The 15690-nt window shown below is 52.3% G+C and overlaps 7 protein-coding genes across 7 annotated transcripts; 3 read left to right on the top strand and 4 right to left on the bottom strand.

Annotated features, from left to right (window-relative positions):
• Window positions 1-105: 105 nt before the first annotated feature.
• On the top strand, window positions 106-2232 carry ALTATR162_LOCUS5583 (uncharacterized protein; the record flags this gene model as incomplete). Its single annotated transcript, XM_043313202.1, has 1 exon — window positions 106-2232. The coding sequence occupies one exon, from the start codon at window positions 106-108 to the stop codon at window positions 2230-2232; it is 2127 nt and encodes a 708-aa protein (XP_043169137.1).
• A 1147-nt stretch (window positions 2233-3379) lies between these two features.
• Window positions 3380-4683, top strand: ALTATR162_LOCUS5584 (uncharacterized protein; the record flags this gene model as incomplete). The annotated part of the gene is made up of 2 exons (XM_043313203.1): window positions 3380-3464; window positions 3518-4683. The coding sequence occupies 2 exons, from the start codon at window positions 3380-3382 to the stop codon at window positions 4681-4683; spliced, it is 1251 nt and encodes a 416-aa protein (XP_043169138.1).
• Window positions 4684-5173: 490 nt separating this feature from the next.
• ALTATR162_LOCUS5585 (uncharacterized protein) lies at window positions 5174-7167 on the bottom strand (the record flags this gene model as incomplete). The annotated part of the gene is made up of 3 exons (XM_043313204.1): window positions 5174-6531; window positions 6607-6972; window positions 7020-7167. 3 exons carry the CDS (start codon window positions 7165-7167, stop codon window positions 5174-5176), a joined length of 1872 nt encoding a protein of 623 aa, XP_043169139.1.
• Window positions 7168-8947: 1780 nt separating this feature from the next.
• Window positions 8948-10354, bottom strand: ALTATR162_LOCUS5586 (uncharacterized protein; the record flags this gene model as incomplete). The annotated part of the gene is made up of 2 exons (XM_043313205.1): window positions 8948-9748; window positions 9812-10354. The coding sequence occupies 2 exons, from the start codon at window positions 10352-10354 to the stop codon at window positions 8948-8950; spliced, it is 1344 nt and encodes a 447-aa protein (XP_043169140.1).
• A 431-nt stretch (window positions 10355-10785) lies between these two features.
• ALTATR162_LOCUS5587 (uncharacterized protein) lies at window positions 10786-11636 on the bottom strand (the record flags this gene model as incomplete). The annotated part of the gene is made up of 2 exons (XM_043313206.1): window positions 10786-10827; window positions 10878-11636. The coding sequence occupies 2 exons, from the start codon at window positions 11634-11636 to the stop codon at window positions 10786-10788; spliced, it is 801 nt and encodes a 266-aa protein (XP_043169141.1).
• Window positions 11637-13179: 1543 nt separating this feature from the next.
• On the top strand, window positions 13180-14085 carry ALTATR162_LOCUS5588 (uncharacterized protein; the record flags this gene model as incomplete). The annotated part of the gene is made up of 1 exon (XM_043313207.1): window positions 13180-14085. One exon carries the CDS (start codon window positions 13180-13182, stop codon window positions 14083-14085), a length of 906 nt encoding a protein of 301 aa, XP_043169142.1.
• Window positions 14086-14559: 474 nt separating this feature from the next.
• Window positions 14560-15522, bottom strand: ALTATR162_LOCUS5589 (uncharacterized protein; the record flags this gene model as incomplete). The annotated part of the gene is made up of 1 exon (XM_043313208.1): window positions 14560-15522. The coding sequence occupies one exon, from the start codon at window positions 15520-15522 to the stop codon at window positions 14560-14562; it is 963 nt and encodes a 320-aa protein (XP_043169143.1).
• Between the last annotated feature and the right edge of the window lie 168 nt (window positions 15523-15690).

Below are 15690 nucleotides of genomic sequence, written 5' to 3' on the forward strand. Positions count from 1 at the left end.
CGCAAACCAGCGAGGCGGAATCGCCATTCGGTCTGTGGTCCATATCTCTACGAGCCTCCCAAATGTGATTCTGGCGGACTCCAATCACGCGACTACAGTGCGAACATGAGTTCCATAACGCCCCAGTCCTTTGTCGATGACGGCGGGTCTTTCACCAAGCGCATACCTCGCGGCCTTGATCAGCGTCACATCGCCAAGTGGATTGCCAGCAATGGCTCAGATACCTCAGCCTATACGGGCAGTTTTGTTGATGACGGAGCAGACATGCACCTTCCACTCGGAGCAGCCCCAGGTTTTGGACCAATCGACACACGTTTTTACAAGCAGAGAAAGCTGAAGGGGCCCAAACATGGTGCGGAGACATTGTGGAACGGCGACGTGCAAAAGGCAATCAGTGGAGACATACAGCGGAATCTAGAGAAGATACGAGGCCTGGGCAGACTGGAGGTCAAGAGAACGAATCGCGATAGCCGTCAGGATGGAATAGTCGGAGAGCAAAAGCAGGCGAAGAAGGACACGGTGACAATTCCTATGCCACCTCAATGGGGAACTTTCGTCATCAAAGCAGATAATGGTCGCGTCATTGTCGTGGATAAGGATGGCGAGTTCGATTCTGGTCCACGAAAAACTGGCAGTGAGCAACCAAAACATTGGGTCAAAGCAGCATCTACTATCGAACCAAGCTCCCCAGTTCGAGGCTCGATTCCACCGTCTCTGCCGAAGCATCGCACTTGCCGTATGTCGCATGAACGCTCGAAGGAGAGCCGAAAAGAGAAGACTGAAAGACAAAAGGAGGACAAACACAAGAAGTCTCGTCAATCACAGCATTCACCGCCCATAATACTCACACCCATTCCAGAATCTGAGTATGAAGATCGCTACCTACCTTCCGGCGGCGAAGACATTGGGTCGCCGACGGGCTTCATGATGACGGGTGGTGCGAGCGGTTGGCCCTCTAGCAGAGCTACTTCTGTGACTTCTCCGGTTATATCAGTGAGCGATGGATACGAATACATTGTCCCGAAAGCCCCAATCAAGGCCATTAGTGAGGGATTCAGGCATGTCTCTCCGCGCTCAAGTGGACACAAGGACGTCGTTCCGGAGTTGAACTCTTGGACCAAGGAGAAGAAAACGTCGAATGTGCGCTCGCCGCCTGGAGGATGGCCGTCCCCTGAGCTGTCATCGGCTAAGGAGACGAGTAAGGCAGTATCGGAGAAATTCTGGGATGGAGGACAGTTTGAAAGTGCATGGAAAGCCAGTAGCCCAAGTCAATCACATAAGACCGACAAGTCGCACGGTACTAGCAGGAGCGGCAAATCACGAAATTCGAAGAAAGATTCGGACAATGCTTCAGTGAAGAGTTATACGACCTACAAAGCTCCTACCGTTGAAGATGCAGCCAACATCTCCGCGGAAGAGAAAGAGGAGTATGTTGTGACTGGATGGGGAGGCAGTGTGAAGAGCAGCAGCACTCAAGACTGGGGGCGGAACAAAAAGAACAGCGAGAAGAGCTTCAGCACACCTCACCCACATACCTGGGCAAGCAGCAAGTCCCCTAGCGAACAAAGCTGGAGCAAGAGACTCAAAGCTGCCGATAACCATAACTGGACAGATGTTGAACACTCTACGTTTCAGCAACACGCCAGCAATCCTACGTCTGTACATTCTGGTAGTCCTACACGGCCCTCGAGCGATGCTACGTGGGATGGCTTCGAGAAAAGGAAATCAATTAGTGAGGTTAGTGTCGTAGACATAAGGAGTGAGCGGGGATCTCTAGGTCACCACAGCCGATTGTCAAGTCGACAGTCTTCCCATCGAAGTCACCATAGCCAGGGTACACGTGGGAGCCACAGGAGCAGCAGACACGCACAAACTACAGGCTGGGAAGATAGTCAAACAGGTTGGGCGGGTGGTAATCAATCCAGCCACAAAATTCGAGACTCGTATCGATCCGATGCTACAGCGGGTTGGCCTGGTAGTCGTGTCATCAGCGAACAGAGCTGGAGTAATGAGAAGGCTCGTGTTGATGACGGCAATGGTGACGACTGGGGTGGTGGAGATGAAGACAAGGGAAAATATGCGAATGGATTCGACGAGGATAACGCGACATATTTGAATGATGATTGGGGTGATATTCCGGTGAGAGTGGGAAGTCGTGCGGGGAGCAAGAGCTCGAGGCTGAGTAGTGCTGAGGCGGCGGCGGCGGCGGCGGCGGCGGCGGGCTGGGAGTAGGGATGGCGCGACGGTACAAACGCGAAGGACAAAAAGCAAGTGGAGTCACGGCAATATGAACTGATATGCTGGATAAGTTTCTAGAACGCGTAAAATTACTCCAAGCCATTAATGGTGAGCGTGCAAAGCATTCGACATGAGGTCATAATATCTGTTACAACAAAAGGGCTGCATAGCAATTAACATGCACGTCGGCAGTCAGCATGTCGAGCCAACAAACCCCAGCCTTACCTGCATGATGTAGCAAATTCGCGTGCATCCCGCCTCATCGCGTTCTGTAGAGGCAGCCCGCGTGAATATATATGCGCGTCGAAACACCAACGGCAAGCCGCGCGATACTCGAAGGACCAGCAGATGGTCCAAACCTCAGCTCCGCCGCCAACCACCTATGACATATCTGTGACAATTGGCAGCCGCAGACCAACATACGGAATGCCTCAAACAGGCGTCTCTACTGCACGTACTGCTGCCTCAGTCACGCTGCATAGCCTAGGATCAACGCGCGCAAAAAACGAACTAGAGTTCACGTCCTTCACGTCTATATCGCGAGCGCGCAGAGTCGCGTTTTGGTGGCGCAAGTGACACTGCAGGTGGACCCGGAGCTTCCTAGCCAATAGCCTGTATTGCATGAAGTCGCTTCGAGGGTTAAAACCAGTTTTCCGTCATAGTTTCGGCACATGATCCTAGTCTGAGTGGAGAAGACGGACGCGATTGTGGGAGGCGGCCCCTAAGTGCGTGATGGACACGCTAAGTACGAGGGAGACTGGGGACGCGTTGAAGTGCTGGTCTAATAGCTTCGTGACCCAGCTGCACATCCTTCTTCCCATACTCTTTCTCTCCAGGCTTGACTCAGTGTGTTCAGGCTCTCTGTCGTTGACTCTCACTTTCTCTAACCATTGTAAGAGACGAAGAGACAGTTGTTGTTGTTCTTGTTGTTTTGGTCTGGCTGCCTTGGACCTAGTCGCGCGCTCCGGCTCAAACGAGATACGATAACCACCACCCCACCTTTCGCACCTTCCGTCCCAACGACAATCACCTTTAACACCACAACCCCGATACCTCAATCGCATCAATCGCTTTTTCGGGCCGATATATCTACTTCTACATCATATCAATCGCTATCGCGACACTCTCGACAGTCTTTACCATGGCCACCTCTACGCGCCAGCCCTTCGGCGAGATTGGCTCGTCACGCCTCCAAGTACTCCAGAGCGCGAAAAACAGGCAAAATGGTAAATAGCTTCAATCCACGTGCCATGACATTCACTAAACGCGTATGTGACAGCTGTCTCGCCAAACTTCACGTCGCCGCAGGGTCTGAAGTCAGTTCCCACGCCATCGACGGGTAAGCGCCAACGCGCACCCGAGATCTACGAAGATGCCGATGCCGAGAACATGGACCCTTCCGTCTTCAACAGCCCAACCAAGAAGTCCAAGACGGCCAACCACAGCGACGCAGGATACATCAAGCCGGCCAATTTCTCCATCTTCACTTCGCCAGTCAAGCCCAGCAGTGTCAGCCTCAATGCCACGCCTTCCGTCCCGTCTGTGCGCAAAGCACTCTCATCACCCAACACCGCCAAGTCAACGCCCATCTCCAACAGCCGCGGCTCACCAAAGAACAAGCGTCTCCATGCTATTTCTAAGCGTCGCGCATCCAGCTCGCCCTTCCGACGCGTCGACCCACCATCCTTCACCCAAAGCAGCCCCAGCCTGCCCTTCTCCATCGACGCAGCCCTTAGCGGCTCAATATCGACCTACACACCCAAGGCCCCCACTGTAGCCGCCACCCCCATCTCAACACCATCCGCCCAGCAACCTCCCGTCCTCGATGACAGCATGCCCAAGAGCTGGTTCTTCGAGATCCACGAAGACACGCCCGAGCAAGAAGCCGCAAACCTCATGGAACACTCCGCATCCGTCCTAGACATATCATCCGACGACGACGCTGCGACTAAATTCCGCAACGAGGACCGCGGCAAGGAAAACGTCCCGCCCCCAGACTTCCTCGCTGCTGCAAACACACGCAAGCGCAACCACGCTTCTTACTTCGACGATGGCTACGAAACTGACATCCTAGTCGATGTGCCTGCCAAACAACCTCGTCGCATGCGCAAGGTTGTCCAGGATGCTATGGATGAGGATAGGAAGCCGCTAGGCGATCTTGCGCCGAGTGAGTTTTATGCAGAGGGCTGTGATTCAACGACTTATGTTACTGTTGATGCTGGGATTGAGAAGCCATCCGGTCTGTCAAAGGAGTTTGATGCTAGTTGTGTGACGCCGGAGAAGAAGAAGAAGAACCATGTTGAGGTTGAGGAGGTGCCTGCTACAGTTGAGGGAGAGACAGCAACAGCAGAAGTAGCCGAGGTTATCGCTGCACCTGCTGCAATCGATGTACCTGCGGTCGAGACTACGTCACAGTTATGTGAGGTACCTGTTGCAGCATCATAAGTGATGCTTACTGCTGCTGCTGCCTTCTTCTACTTCTTCTTCTGTTTCTTCGTCACATATTCTTGGACTACCCAATTAGCGTTTGCATTACTTCAAGGCGTTGCTGCTAGCCTGTCACGATGATGTCCACGCTTGGTTACGTGTATACGATGGAATGGGGCGTTATGGGTTCTTCTTATCTTATGATACCTTTCACGCAAGCACTTAGCTGCTCACCTGTTGTGCTTGAATAATACAAGAGTATATTTTCAACAAATGTCTTTCTGCTGTGAAATGCTGTGTTTAATGGATGTGATGGTTCTAGTGACAGTCCTCATTTGGTCTCAGCATCGACTTTGTGGTACGTTGTGATGTCGCTTGTAGATTAACCCGGTTGTCACCTTTGGGAGTACGAATCTACGGCACGGTCCTTCGCTGCAAGTAAAAGGTGTCGGCATCGCAGTCTGCGAACAATTTTTTTTTGAAACAATGGTCATATCTTATCATACGTTCAACTGCTAGGTCCGCCACGGCCGCGATCTGGAGTTCCTCTACCCCCACGACCACCTCGGCCACGTGCTACATTCAAAGCACTCGTATCGTACTGACCACGACCGCGACCTGATTGGGACCTAATCTGGTCCCGAACTTGAGGAGGGGGAGCGAAGTACCCGCGACCACGCGAAGGCGCAAAGTCACCTCTGCCCTGAGAAGGTATAAAACCTCCTCGACCTTGAGCAGGTATAGATCCTCCACGACCGCGCAAAGGAGCAAAGTCACCTCGGCCCTGAGCAGGAGGAGGTACAAACTGCCCACCACGACCACGAGGACCACCGCCATTGAAAGCGGCCCTACCCCCACCACCTCTTCCACGATACCCATGCGTAGGCAGCGGCCAAAACTTCTCCCGCATCTCTCTATCCACACCCGTACTCCTCTCCTCCATCGTCCTCAGTACAATCGGCCCACTTTTGCCTTCCCTCACAAGAACCAGCGCGCGATTGTGTCTACGCTCCCTTTTTAGCACGTCCCTCAAGTGAACCAATAGCGCCACGAGTTTCCTCAATGATTCTTGTTGATTCATCTCCCACTTCTTCACCCTCTCTGTTGCATCTTCCCTCTTGACACGATTCACAGTCCCAGTCCCTTTATCGTAAGGCCCCGTGAAGAGTAAACTAGTTCGACCGAACCAGAGTTGATCTTGGCATTGGACGAGACCCGTTCCTTCTGGGTGGTAAGCTTGTGTTTTGAGCTCTAGCATCTGGGCAGTGGGGACGATGTGGCCTTTTTGCAAGACGCGGATGGGCGCGTTGTATTTGAATTGTGGTCTGGAGGTGAGGCCGCCTCCGCTTGCTCCGCTTACGGCTTCGGCTTCGCTTTGAGTGAGGTCGTCGGGGACGATGCCGTCGTCGTAGGCGTCTGCTTCGAAGCGACAGACGACGTTGAGGGGGCCCATGGAATAGCGTATTGCGCGGTAGTGGCTCGTTGCATCTTCCATACCTTCTGTTGTCCGGGTGAAGTCCTTCTCGAAATTGACGCCATAGCTCTTGCCGTCGGAGTGTTTCCACCATCGTGATTCTCGCCGCACTATCACGAGTGTGTTGAAGACTAGGTAGATATTGAGCCGGAACGGCCCGTTGGACTTGCCTTGGGCGAATTCCAATAAGATACGGAGGTTGTTTCGATCTGCGAGGACATCGACGTCGTGGAAATTGGTGTTTGGTGCCATGAGGCTTAGCGCATGAAACATTGGCAAGTAGGGGTTTCTCGGCTGGCGAGCGTAGTTGTAGTCACTATATGTGAAGCCACTGTCTGGGTTCAATGTGTGTGGTAGGGGTGGTTGTTGCCATTTTGCTGGCTCCCCCGGAACTATACGTATGTAAGTTTAGAGGAACAAGGCATCTTGCCTGCCAAGTGTCTGGCGGCAGGTCGAAGTCTACTTACCAAAGATCGTATTCGTTCCATCGTCAGAAGCTTGCCAGTTGTAGCAACACAACAATTCTGGATCCTGGTCCCAGACTACCTTTTCCGCTACTGGTATGAGCGCGTCCTTGTCGATTGTCTCCAAGATCTCTCCCGCATCTTTTGCAATGCTTTGATCGAAGCGCTCCTTTTTCTTCTGCTGTTTCTTGGCTCTGACGGGGTCGATCACGACTTCTTCTGTAATATTGATACCGGCCTCTTCATCATCCGAATCGGATTCCTCGGATTCCTCGGCTTCAAGAGTGGGTTCCGCAGTACTTTCGCCCTGTAACTGCTGCCAGTTGGATCCTCCCAACGCCAGAGCGATTTTGGATTCGAAAGACATGGCTGTAGAGCTCATTTTCGATGCCGCAGAAGCCTCTACAGAACCTTACCGGAGAGTGCGTTGTCTTTGAGGGTTATGAAGTAAGTCTGCTTCTGTTGCGTTTGACTAGTGCCCTTCTCTTTCCAGTTTCCTTCCGTCACTACGATCCGGACTAGAGCCTCTCTCGTTGAAAGCTTAGAAGGGACTGTGAGTGACATGTTCAAATTTAGGTATTGTGACAAGCGAACCGTACATGCTGACTATTCTGTAGCGCTTTTTGGAATCTGCACTCTGGAGACGAGGTGCGTGAACGTACAAGGAAGCTCAGAAATAAAGGATCCAAATGCGCCTTCCAAAGTGATTGTGGTGATTAGGTGATTTTGTTCTGCGGGTATTTAGATGTTGCGGATGGGAGCGAGTATAATCAGCACACGTGGCTAACAAGGCCGCCTGTAGTGAGCAGATACTGTATATGAGATGTGAAAATATCTAACTGGGTATACGTCGCCAACGGGCACATGAAAGATGTGGTGTATAAGATGAGGTTCTGGATTGCACAAAGGTAGGAAGGCAACGCAGAACCCTACTAGCGCTTCGCGTAACAACACATTGCGTGTGACCCGCCATCCGTAGCGTTTCCTATCTACGAGTGTACTGTTGATGCCCCTAGTTATCTCCAACGGAAGAAAACACAAGGCTTAGGCAAAACAGTTTTCTATCCACAACAATTTCTCCGGTTCTTGCGATAAACATCCTGTTGTGAAAAGTGTATTGGTTAGAGGCGAGGTCTTAGACTTGTGCCTCGTACCTCTCCTGCATCCACTATCCCTTAGTAGTGTGTTCCTCCCAGACGTGTTCAACTACATCCTCATCACTCATTTCGTCTTCATCCTCGCATCCCGGAACAAAGCATCTGTCATGATACTTCGTCTTTGCGTGCTCATAATTGTCACTAGATGGGAAGCACACCTTGTGCGTCATGCAACCCGACTCATTTTCTCGCTGATGTTCATTATACTCCGAATCACCTTCGAACCACAATTTACAGTATGTACATTGCTTCCGATCGTATGTACTATGCGTAGGGCTCGGCGATAATGATGGGCTGGAGGTAGGAGAAGGACTCGGACTCGGGCTGGGGCTGCTGAGATCTGTGGCATAACCACCCTCTTCGCTTGCAAGGCTAGACGACGATGAATCGTCGCTGTAAGTAGGGCTAGCTGTGAGAAAACATGTTAGTCGTGTGCTATGTCTGACTAGCAAACAGTGGATTCATGCCTGGAGTGCTAAGTGTGTTGCCATAATGGACATCGCAGACACCAGACTCCTGGAGTCTGTTAACACCGCAGAATGTGCAGTACGTTGCTGTTGTTGTGTTGCGCCTTCGACGTTTTTGGCAACATTTGGCTTTGGAAGAGCCCATTGTGTGGTAGTGTGAGCGCTCTTTGCCACAATTTTGGCACCACATTTCGATCAAGTGCAGGTCCTCGTGGACGATACAAAGATTATAGGTAGTAACAGCACGTAAAACTTATCATAAAGCTGGGTAAGCAATCCTTTTGTACATCCGTAGATATCAAGTTCAACCAGGCTGAAGATGTATCACCCACGCATCAGCCTTCCAAGTTCTGTAGACCTACCAATAACGGAGCGTGCTATTGGCTCTATATATGTGGCTGCTATCTCCACGGACCTGGGCAGCGTCTATTCAGGGAGGTGTGTTCTTTTCGGGATGCATTCCTGCGAGGTCTTATCAGGTGGCGTGCTGAGGGAAATGAGGCTTGCATCATGGCTGCGTGGCGTTTTTGCCAGCCTTTGTTACAGTAGCACGACCCGCCTGCACCCCCAATGGCCCGAGGGGCCACTAGGGCGATATGTATGATGCGGCGTAAGGATCTTGCGCTGTGCTTGTAGGAAGGCCATGGACCAGATTTGAGGTTACGATATTCCATATTTCCAATAAAATATATAGCACACTCATACACTGTGCATGTCCAATCACAATTTCCATCCCCGTTTCTTTGCAAGTGCCGTCTCTTGCCTGAGAGCCAGATCCGCAATAATCTCCTCACTTCCACCACCAACAACCATCATCCTCAAATCGCGACTAATCTGCTCGACAATGGCACCAGGTCCACCCTTCTGATACCCCGCACCACCGAATATCTGCTGCGCCTCTCGATTCGCCATCTCAAGTATACGACCACCGTGAACCTTGGACAAGGCGATCTGGCCCGCGATCTCAGGGTCCTGCCAACCGAGAGGGGATTGTTGGATGTGGTATGCGAGTTGCTCTAGCCATGCCCAGTGGCTCTCTACATACCGACCGATTGTAGCGAGTTTATGTGCGATGATCTGGTTGGAGATGAGGGGCTTGCCGAAGGTGTGCCGCTTGTGTGCGTACTGGAAGGATTCGCTCAGACAGGTGCGCGCTTTTCTGTTGCAGCCTATGCTCATGATGTAGCGTTCCTTGTTGAAGTTTGTCATTACCATGCGGAAGCCTTCGTTTTCTCTACCGATGAGGTTTGAGATAGGGACGCGGACGTTGTCCATTTCGACGAAACTTGCGCCTCCGCCTTTCTGGCCGGAGTTGGGTATGCGACGGTGTGTGAGTCCGGGTGAGTCGGTGGGAATGACGAGGACGGAGATACCACTGGCTCCGGGCCCGCCAGTGCGAACGGCGGTAGTCATGTGGGTGGCCCATGGCATGCCAGTAATCCACTTTTTGTAGCCGTTAACGATGTAGAATTGTCCGTCTTCAGTCTTCCTTGCGGTGGTTTGCAGGTTTGCGACGTCAGACTGCACAATCAAGTTAGCATTCTTCTCTCATCCTCCCCACCAGGGAAGAAGACGCATACGTACCCCACCACCTGGTTCAGTAATGCCCAGACAGAAACTTGTTTCCCAGGTAAATAGACCTGGTAACCACTTCTTCTTCTGCTCTTCAGTCCCATGATGTACGATTGGCGGAACACCAATCACACTTCCACCGCCCAACGCGATGCCCACACCTCCCTCTATCCTACTATTCTCGTCCGTCATGATCAACAAGTGGAACAAGTCCAAGTCGGCAACTGGTATACCCGCTGGCCCTGGTACATTACGCGGGCGATACGGTTCCGGCACATCCGCGAATGCAAAGCCAGTCTGTGCCCATTTGCGTCGTTCTTGCACGGGAGCCTCGCCGGCCTCCTCCCATTCTAGCATGTATGGCTTTATGTTTGTATCGATGTATGTGCGAACCACATTGCGTAGTTTCTTGTGTGATTCGTTGTAGTAGGGAGATGCGAGAGAGGAGTACCACGACGGTTCACTCCAAGGAGCAAGGTTGCCGAAGGTGTCCTTCTTTTGAGGCTCCATTACGGAAGGAAGAGGTGACGTGGTCTGGGGCTTGGGGTTCGCCATCGTGTTCGCTTGTTGGTGTTGCGAGGCATGTTGGAAGGAATGAGGAGTATATGTAACAAATGTGTCGGACCGTATGGTGGAGGAGTTGAGATGCCGCGGCTGAGCGATGATGATGCTGACTCGCACGCGAAACTGCGGGGGTGCGCAGCCGATTCGCACGTCCCTGGGGCTTTAGCCTTATCAGTGTTTGGTGAACAGAACATACCGTGCAACTGTACAAAAGTTTGCGCTTTGTGCACTTGAGGGGCTGTGAGCTGTAAGCAACGAGAGACAAGATAACGTCACGACAGCGTATGATGAATCGATTGTGATGTAGAACCTGCGAAGCTTTATTGATGTCTCGATGCTATTTACACGGACACAAGACTTCCGGCATTATGTTATTCATTATTATATTTCCCCGCTCGTGTCTTCCTTCCGGAACGATACGTTTACCTGACGCAGTAACCACCGTCGATGAGGAGATCGGAACCCTGAAATCGTTAGTATTTGAGAATAGTAGGATACAAGTAGATGAACTTACAGTGCAGTAGGATGAGGCGTCTGATGCAAAGTAGACGTAGGCACCCTTGAGCTCAGTAGCCTTGGCATCACGGCCCATGGGGATCATGGAGTGCCACAGCTTCTGGATGTCCTGGGGAACGAAGTCGGAAAGACCAGTGTCAATGTATCCAGGGGAGATGGAGTTGACACGGGCAAAGTCCCTCCACTCGTTGGCGAGCGACTTGGCGAGGTGAATGCAACCAGCCTTGGCAACGTTGTAGGAGGCCTGCTCCTGGGGGAAGTTGGCAATGTGGCCGGACATGGAGGAGGTGATGACGAGAGAGCCAGTCTTGCGCTCACGGAAGTGGAGACCGACAGCACGGGCGCAGTTGAAGGTACCGGTCAAGTCGGTGGTGATGACCTCGTTCCACTGCTCGACAGTAGCGTCGAGGATACCGTTGTCGGCAGTCTTTCCGGCGTTGGCGATGAAGACATCGACCTTGCCAAAGTCCTTGATGACGTCCTGGACGAGCTTCTCGCACTGAGCGTACTCGTTGACCTGGCACTTGTAGGCCTTGACCTTGACGCCGTACTTCTCGCTCATCTCCTTTGCGTTCTTCTCGGCGCCCTCGGCGCGAGAGTTGTAGGTGATGGCAAGGTCGGCACCGTATTCAGCGCATCCTCGGGCGGCCTCTGTGCCAATACCAGTAGGGCCGGAGGCACCAGTGACAATGACGACCTTGCCCTTAAGGCTGAAGAGGTCCTTGAGCTCGGTAGCTTGGGGAACGCTGATGGGCATTGTGGCGATTAGGCGGGGTTATGAAGAGGGTAAAGAGGTTTGGGTTATATGAATTGAGAATTGAGTTTGAGTGTGATGGGATATGAAGATGAAGGCTGATCTGGAGGGGCACGGAGGGGTTCAAGTACTCTTCACCAGCTGAAAAGACTTGATGGACAGCTTCACGCATTAGTGGTTAGTGAGGGGCGCTGGGTCGACAGTGACGTGTGGCTCGTTCTAGGAGCCGTCGGACGTCATGTCTCTGAGTTTGATTCGTCAATTGGATCGAAATGTGGACAGTCTGGCTTCACCATTCCGCTGAGATCCTAGCGACCGACGGGGGTGTGGTGGGTTGCTGTGACGTTCCTGCCCCTCTTTTAGCTTGCCTTATGGGAGCTTGGGCCTTGTCTTCGAATGCTCCGGCGCGTGAACGCATCGCATCGCATCTCTTTGCTTTTTCTTCCCACGCGTTATTATCATTTCCGTCGATTTCGTGGATGTCTTTTCAATCGTACAACCTAATCGCTTTACATACAGTCTCCGCGGGGTCTGGCTGAGTCTTCTCGAGCTGTCGCATGTTCCCAAAGTGGAACCCCACGATTGATACACGACATGCGCTGTCAGCGATTACAGTTTTGACAAAGACATTTGGCCGTGACAACCCTCGTATCTAGGCTGTTGGTGCAGTCTGAAGCTGCCACGGTGCTAGCCCCGCCCCTTGTGCTACGTCGAGAGCTGATGCACGTACAACCAAACCGATCTTGACTAGTCAAGTCGTTGTGCCTGCTAGGCTGAAGACACAGTAATCGTTACTCAGCTCTTTCTGCCTTTGCGTCCAAGCCTGATCAGACTTAATAGACCAGCCGTCTGTTCGATCATGATTGAAGTCTCTGATGAACCCTGCATGTAGCTGCAGGCGAACATGGTAGCAGCTCCGAGAATCTCTGCGCATATTGAAACGCATCAAGCGGATCCGATCTGTAGTAGAAACCTTGGAAATGCCAGCCTAGAGCGTGAGTGATGTTGTACGGCCGAAGGAGAACCGCGCATCCATGAAAACTCCACGCGGGTAGAAGCTGCCTACCAGCCATCGATGATCTGTCGCGCAGATACATTGGGGCTTTAGTGACAATGAACATGACGTTGCCGGTATCCGCCGCAAGCTGATCTGGTTTGTCATTTCTCCCATCGGTCCCGGACATGGGCAATGGGATTTCATTTCTCCGATACCGCGTTGGCACGTGATACTCACCATCGGCCAAACCTCACATTCCATCTCAATAGAAACCTACAGTGTTGTATCTGGCTGGGCACACAATATTCGATCCAATATCAATGTCGCAGCTGCGAACGTGAAGTCATGTAGTACCTACTAGCCAGATTAGCCAAGCACCTGCCACAGGGTCTGACGCAGCCCTCTGATTCGCAGCCATGGGGCTCTCACCATACTTTTGCTCAGGCTTCACCTTGCCCCTGAGGATCGATAGCTAACACGTAACCTTACTCCGGATCACTCCAAACATCGCTCACCACATAACCATTAGGAACCCATAGGTTCGCAACAATGGTGCAGAACGCGCTCCTTCCGAAGCCTCTCCCCGCAGACTCCCTGGTCGTCGGCCAGCTGGTCACAGAGCCGCTACACCCAGAACGCGAATCCTTCTACCCCGATAAAGCACATGCAGAGGTTGACGATCTGAATGACTTCCATATCCAGCTTCGTTACAAAGACCTCTACTCCGTCGATGCCGAAGGCCGATTCACGACAAACTATGGCGCGAGATTCGAGTTGGGAAGGATATACAGACAGCCTAATCTGCTCACTGTCAAGGCAGAGCAAATGATACAACGAACCACGCAGTCGTCATCACTGGCATTCCAGGCTGTGTGCAACGACCCCGAAGCACGGGTCTGGATGGCCGAACAGATCAAGGCGGGCAAGCCACTCTACATCGTCCTTGGCCTTACCGAGCTCAAGAACGCAACCTTCAAGCGCGCCAAATTGCGCGACGCAGGCGCATCCAACCGCATCAACGAAACGCCCATCGAAAAGGGCGCCAAAGTCCCTGGGTCTTTACGTGGTAGATCCGAAGGTAGCTTGGGTGATATCGGCACCGAGCCATCTATATCAGGCGTGTTTGGAATGGATGTACGGCGCGTTGCGGCGAGGATCACAACGCCTGTGGAGCCACACAAGCTGGAAGACATCGGGTACAGGTGGTACTACTATGACGTACCGGGCTCTCAGGACGGGGAACAGTTGATGGTGGGACTGGGAGAGCCGTTGAAGGCGAACGAACTTCGCCTGATGCTCGATCTCACAGAGGACGATGTCCAGGGCAACCTCGACGCCATTAGCAAGCTGAGTTTGGATGCTTTGAGCGCTACGGCGAGCCCCATGCTCAAGCCTAGTACGCCGATGCTCAGAGGGCGCTCGCCTTCTCCTCACCCTACTATGCTACGCTCTTAGTGTAGTGCATATTCTCGGGCTTCCTATGTTCCGAGTTACGAATAACGGTCGGCATGCTTCGAAGCATCGATTTGAGTCTGGACACGTACAATAGACTTCTGACGAGTGTTTGGGCAAAACGTGTATGATTTCTTATGGTCTGGCATCTCTCTCCTCTTTCCCTGAAATAGTTGGTATGCATTCACTGTATTTCTTCCTCATCTCGCCTGCAAGTTTCATGGTACCTCAATAAAGCTCAAAAATTACGGGCATTGTTTTGCAAAACACGTGGTATCACTGTCCTCTATAATCGAAAAGAAAAAAAAAGCTATATACTGACTATATGCTGAGCCTACGCCTTCTGTCTCGAAACCAAAAAGAAAGGTATAGTGTAGTAACGCTCTGCTAACGACTACACGTTGTTCACCAGCTACTCCGCCAAAGCTATCAGCTCGCTCCTCTCTTCCCATAGCCCACGCTTAAACTCAAGACGCCTCAGTCATAACGCCTACGCCTTTGACCCTCTGCGCTACGCAACAATCCTGCTAACCGCTCCGTGCCACCAACCATACGATCACGACGACTAGAAGAAACACCTTGGCCCCTACGACCAGTTCGCCTACGCCACTGCTCCGAGTCCTGCCACAAACCGTTTTCGCCTAGCCACGTCGCTCGGCAAAGAGGACATGTCTTCTCGTCATCTGCCTGTCGACTAAGTAGTTCCTTGAGACAATCTCGACCGATCATGTGTTCACAGCCTGCGATACCTTTGATCTTCACGCAGGGATGAGCATCCGCATTCTCCATACAGATGGGGCAATCTGTGTTTGTCGTGCTTGTAGTATTGGTGGAACTAAGAGGCTCAGTATGGTGTGCGATGAAGCGGTTTACCCGTTGTTCGCTGCTCTCAGTGGGCCCCATGTCTTCTTCTAGTGGCACGGGGTCGAATTCGATGGGGAAGTAGCCGTATGGTATGGATCCCAGGCCGTATATATCTTCCGGTGGCTGGTTTGGATGGACGTCCAAAGGGAGGTAGTCGCCTGGTCCAAAGCCTTGGTGGGATGTGTGACCGATAGGGTGTTGAAGGGGGAGACGGCCATGAGAAGGACGCGAAACTGGGACGGAGTTGGAAAGAGTGTAGCTAGGCTGAGTAGCGACACGATGTCCAGCAAAGATGGGGTGGCTGAAGGCTTCCTCGAATCCACTGATGTGAAGTCCGCTGATGTCAGGAACATGGTTGTGCCCACACTGGCCAAAGGGAAAACCTGGACCACGAGAGATGCACATGCCGTTTCCGTGACCCTGTCGTCCTCCGCCGAGCGTACGATCAAGATTCGCCATGGCTTCCGCAAGTGCATGCATGGGGTTGTTCTGCGTGTGATTGCCGTAGCCTTGGAAACCGTTGTACTCGCTATGGTCATCGAAGATACCAATATGAGTTTGCTGGTGGGGGGGCATGAGTAGCATGCACTGCGGAGTGACCGCGATTCTGATGGGGGCATCTAGATTCCCGGCTGCTACTTTGAGAGGCTCGATGGCTGTAGTAGCCACCAAAAAGACGGTGGCCCGGTCCACGGAATCCAGGAGAAGCGTGACTACGAGAGTCCATGCCGTCGTATAGATGAT

Source organism: Alternaria atra, assembly GCF_907166805.1.
Source record: "Alternaria atra isolate CS162 genome assembly, contig: 25, whole genome shotgun sequence".
Lineage (NCBI taxonomy): Eukaryota > Fungi > Ascomycota > Dothideomycetes > Pleosporales > Pleosporaceae > Alternaria > Alternaria atra.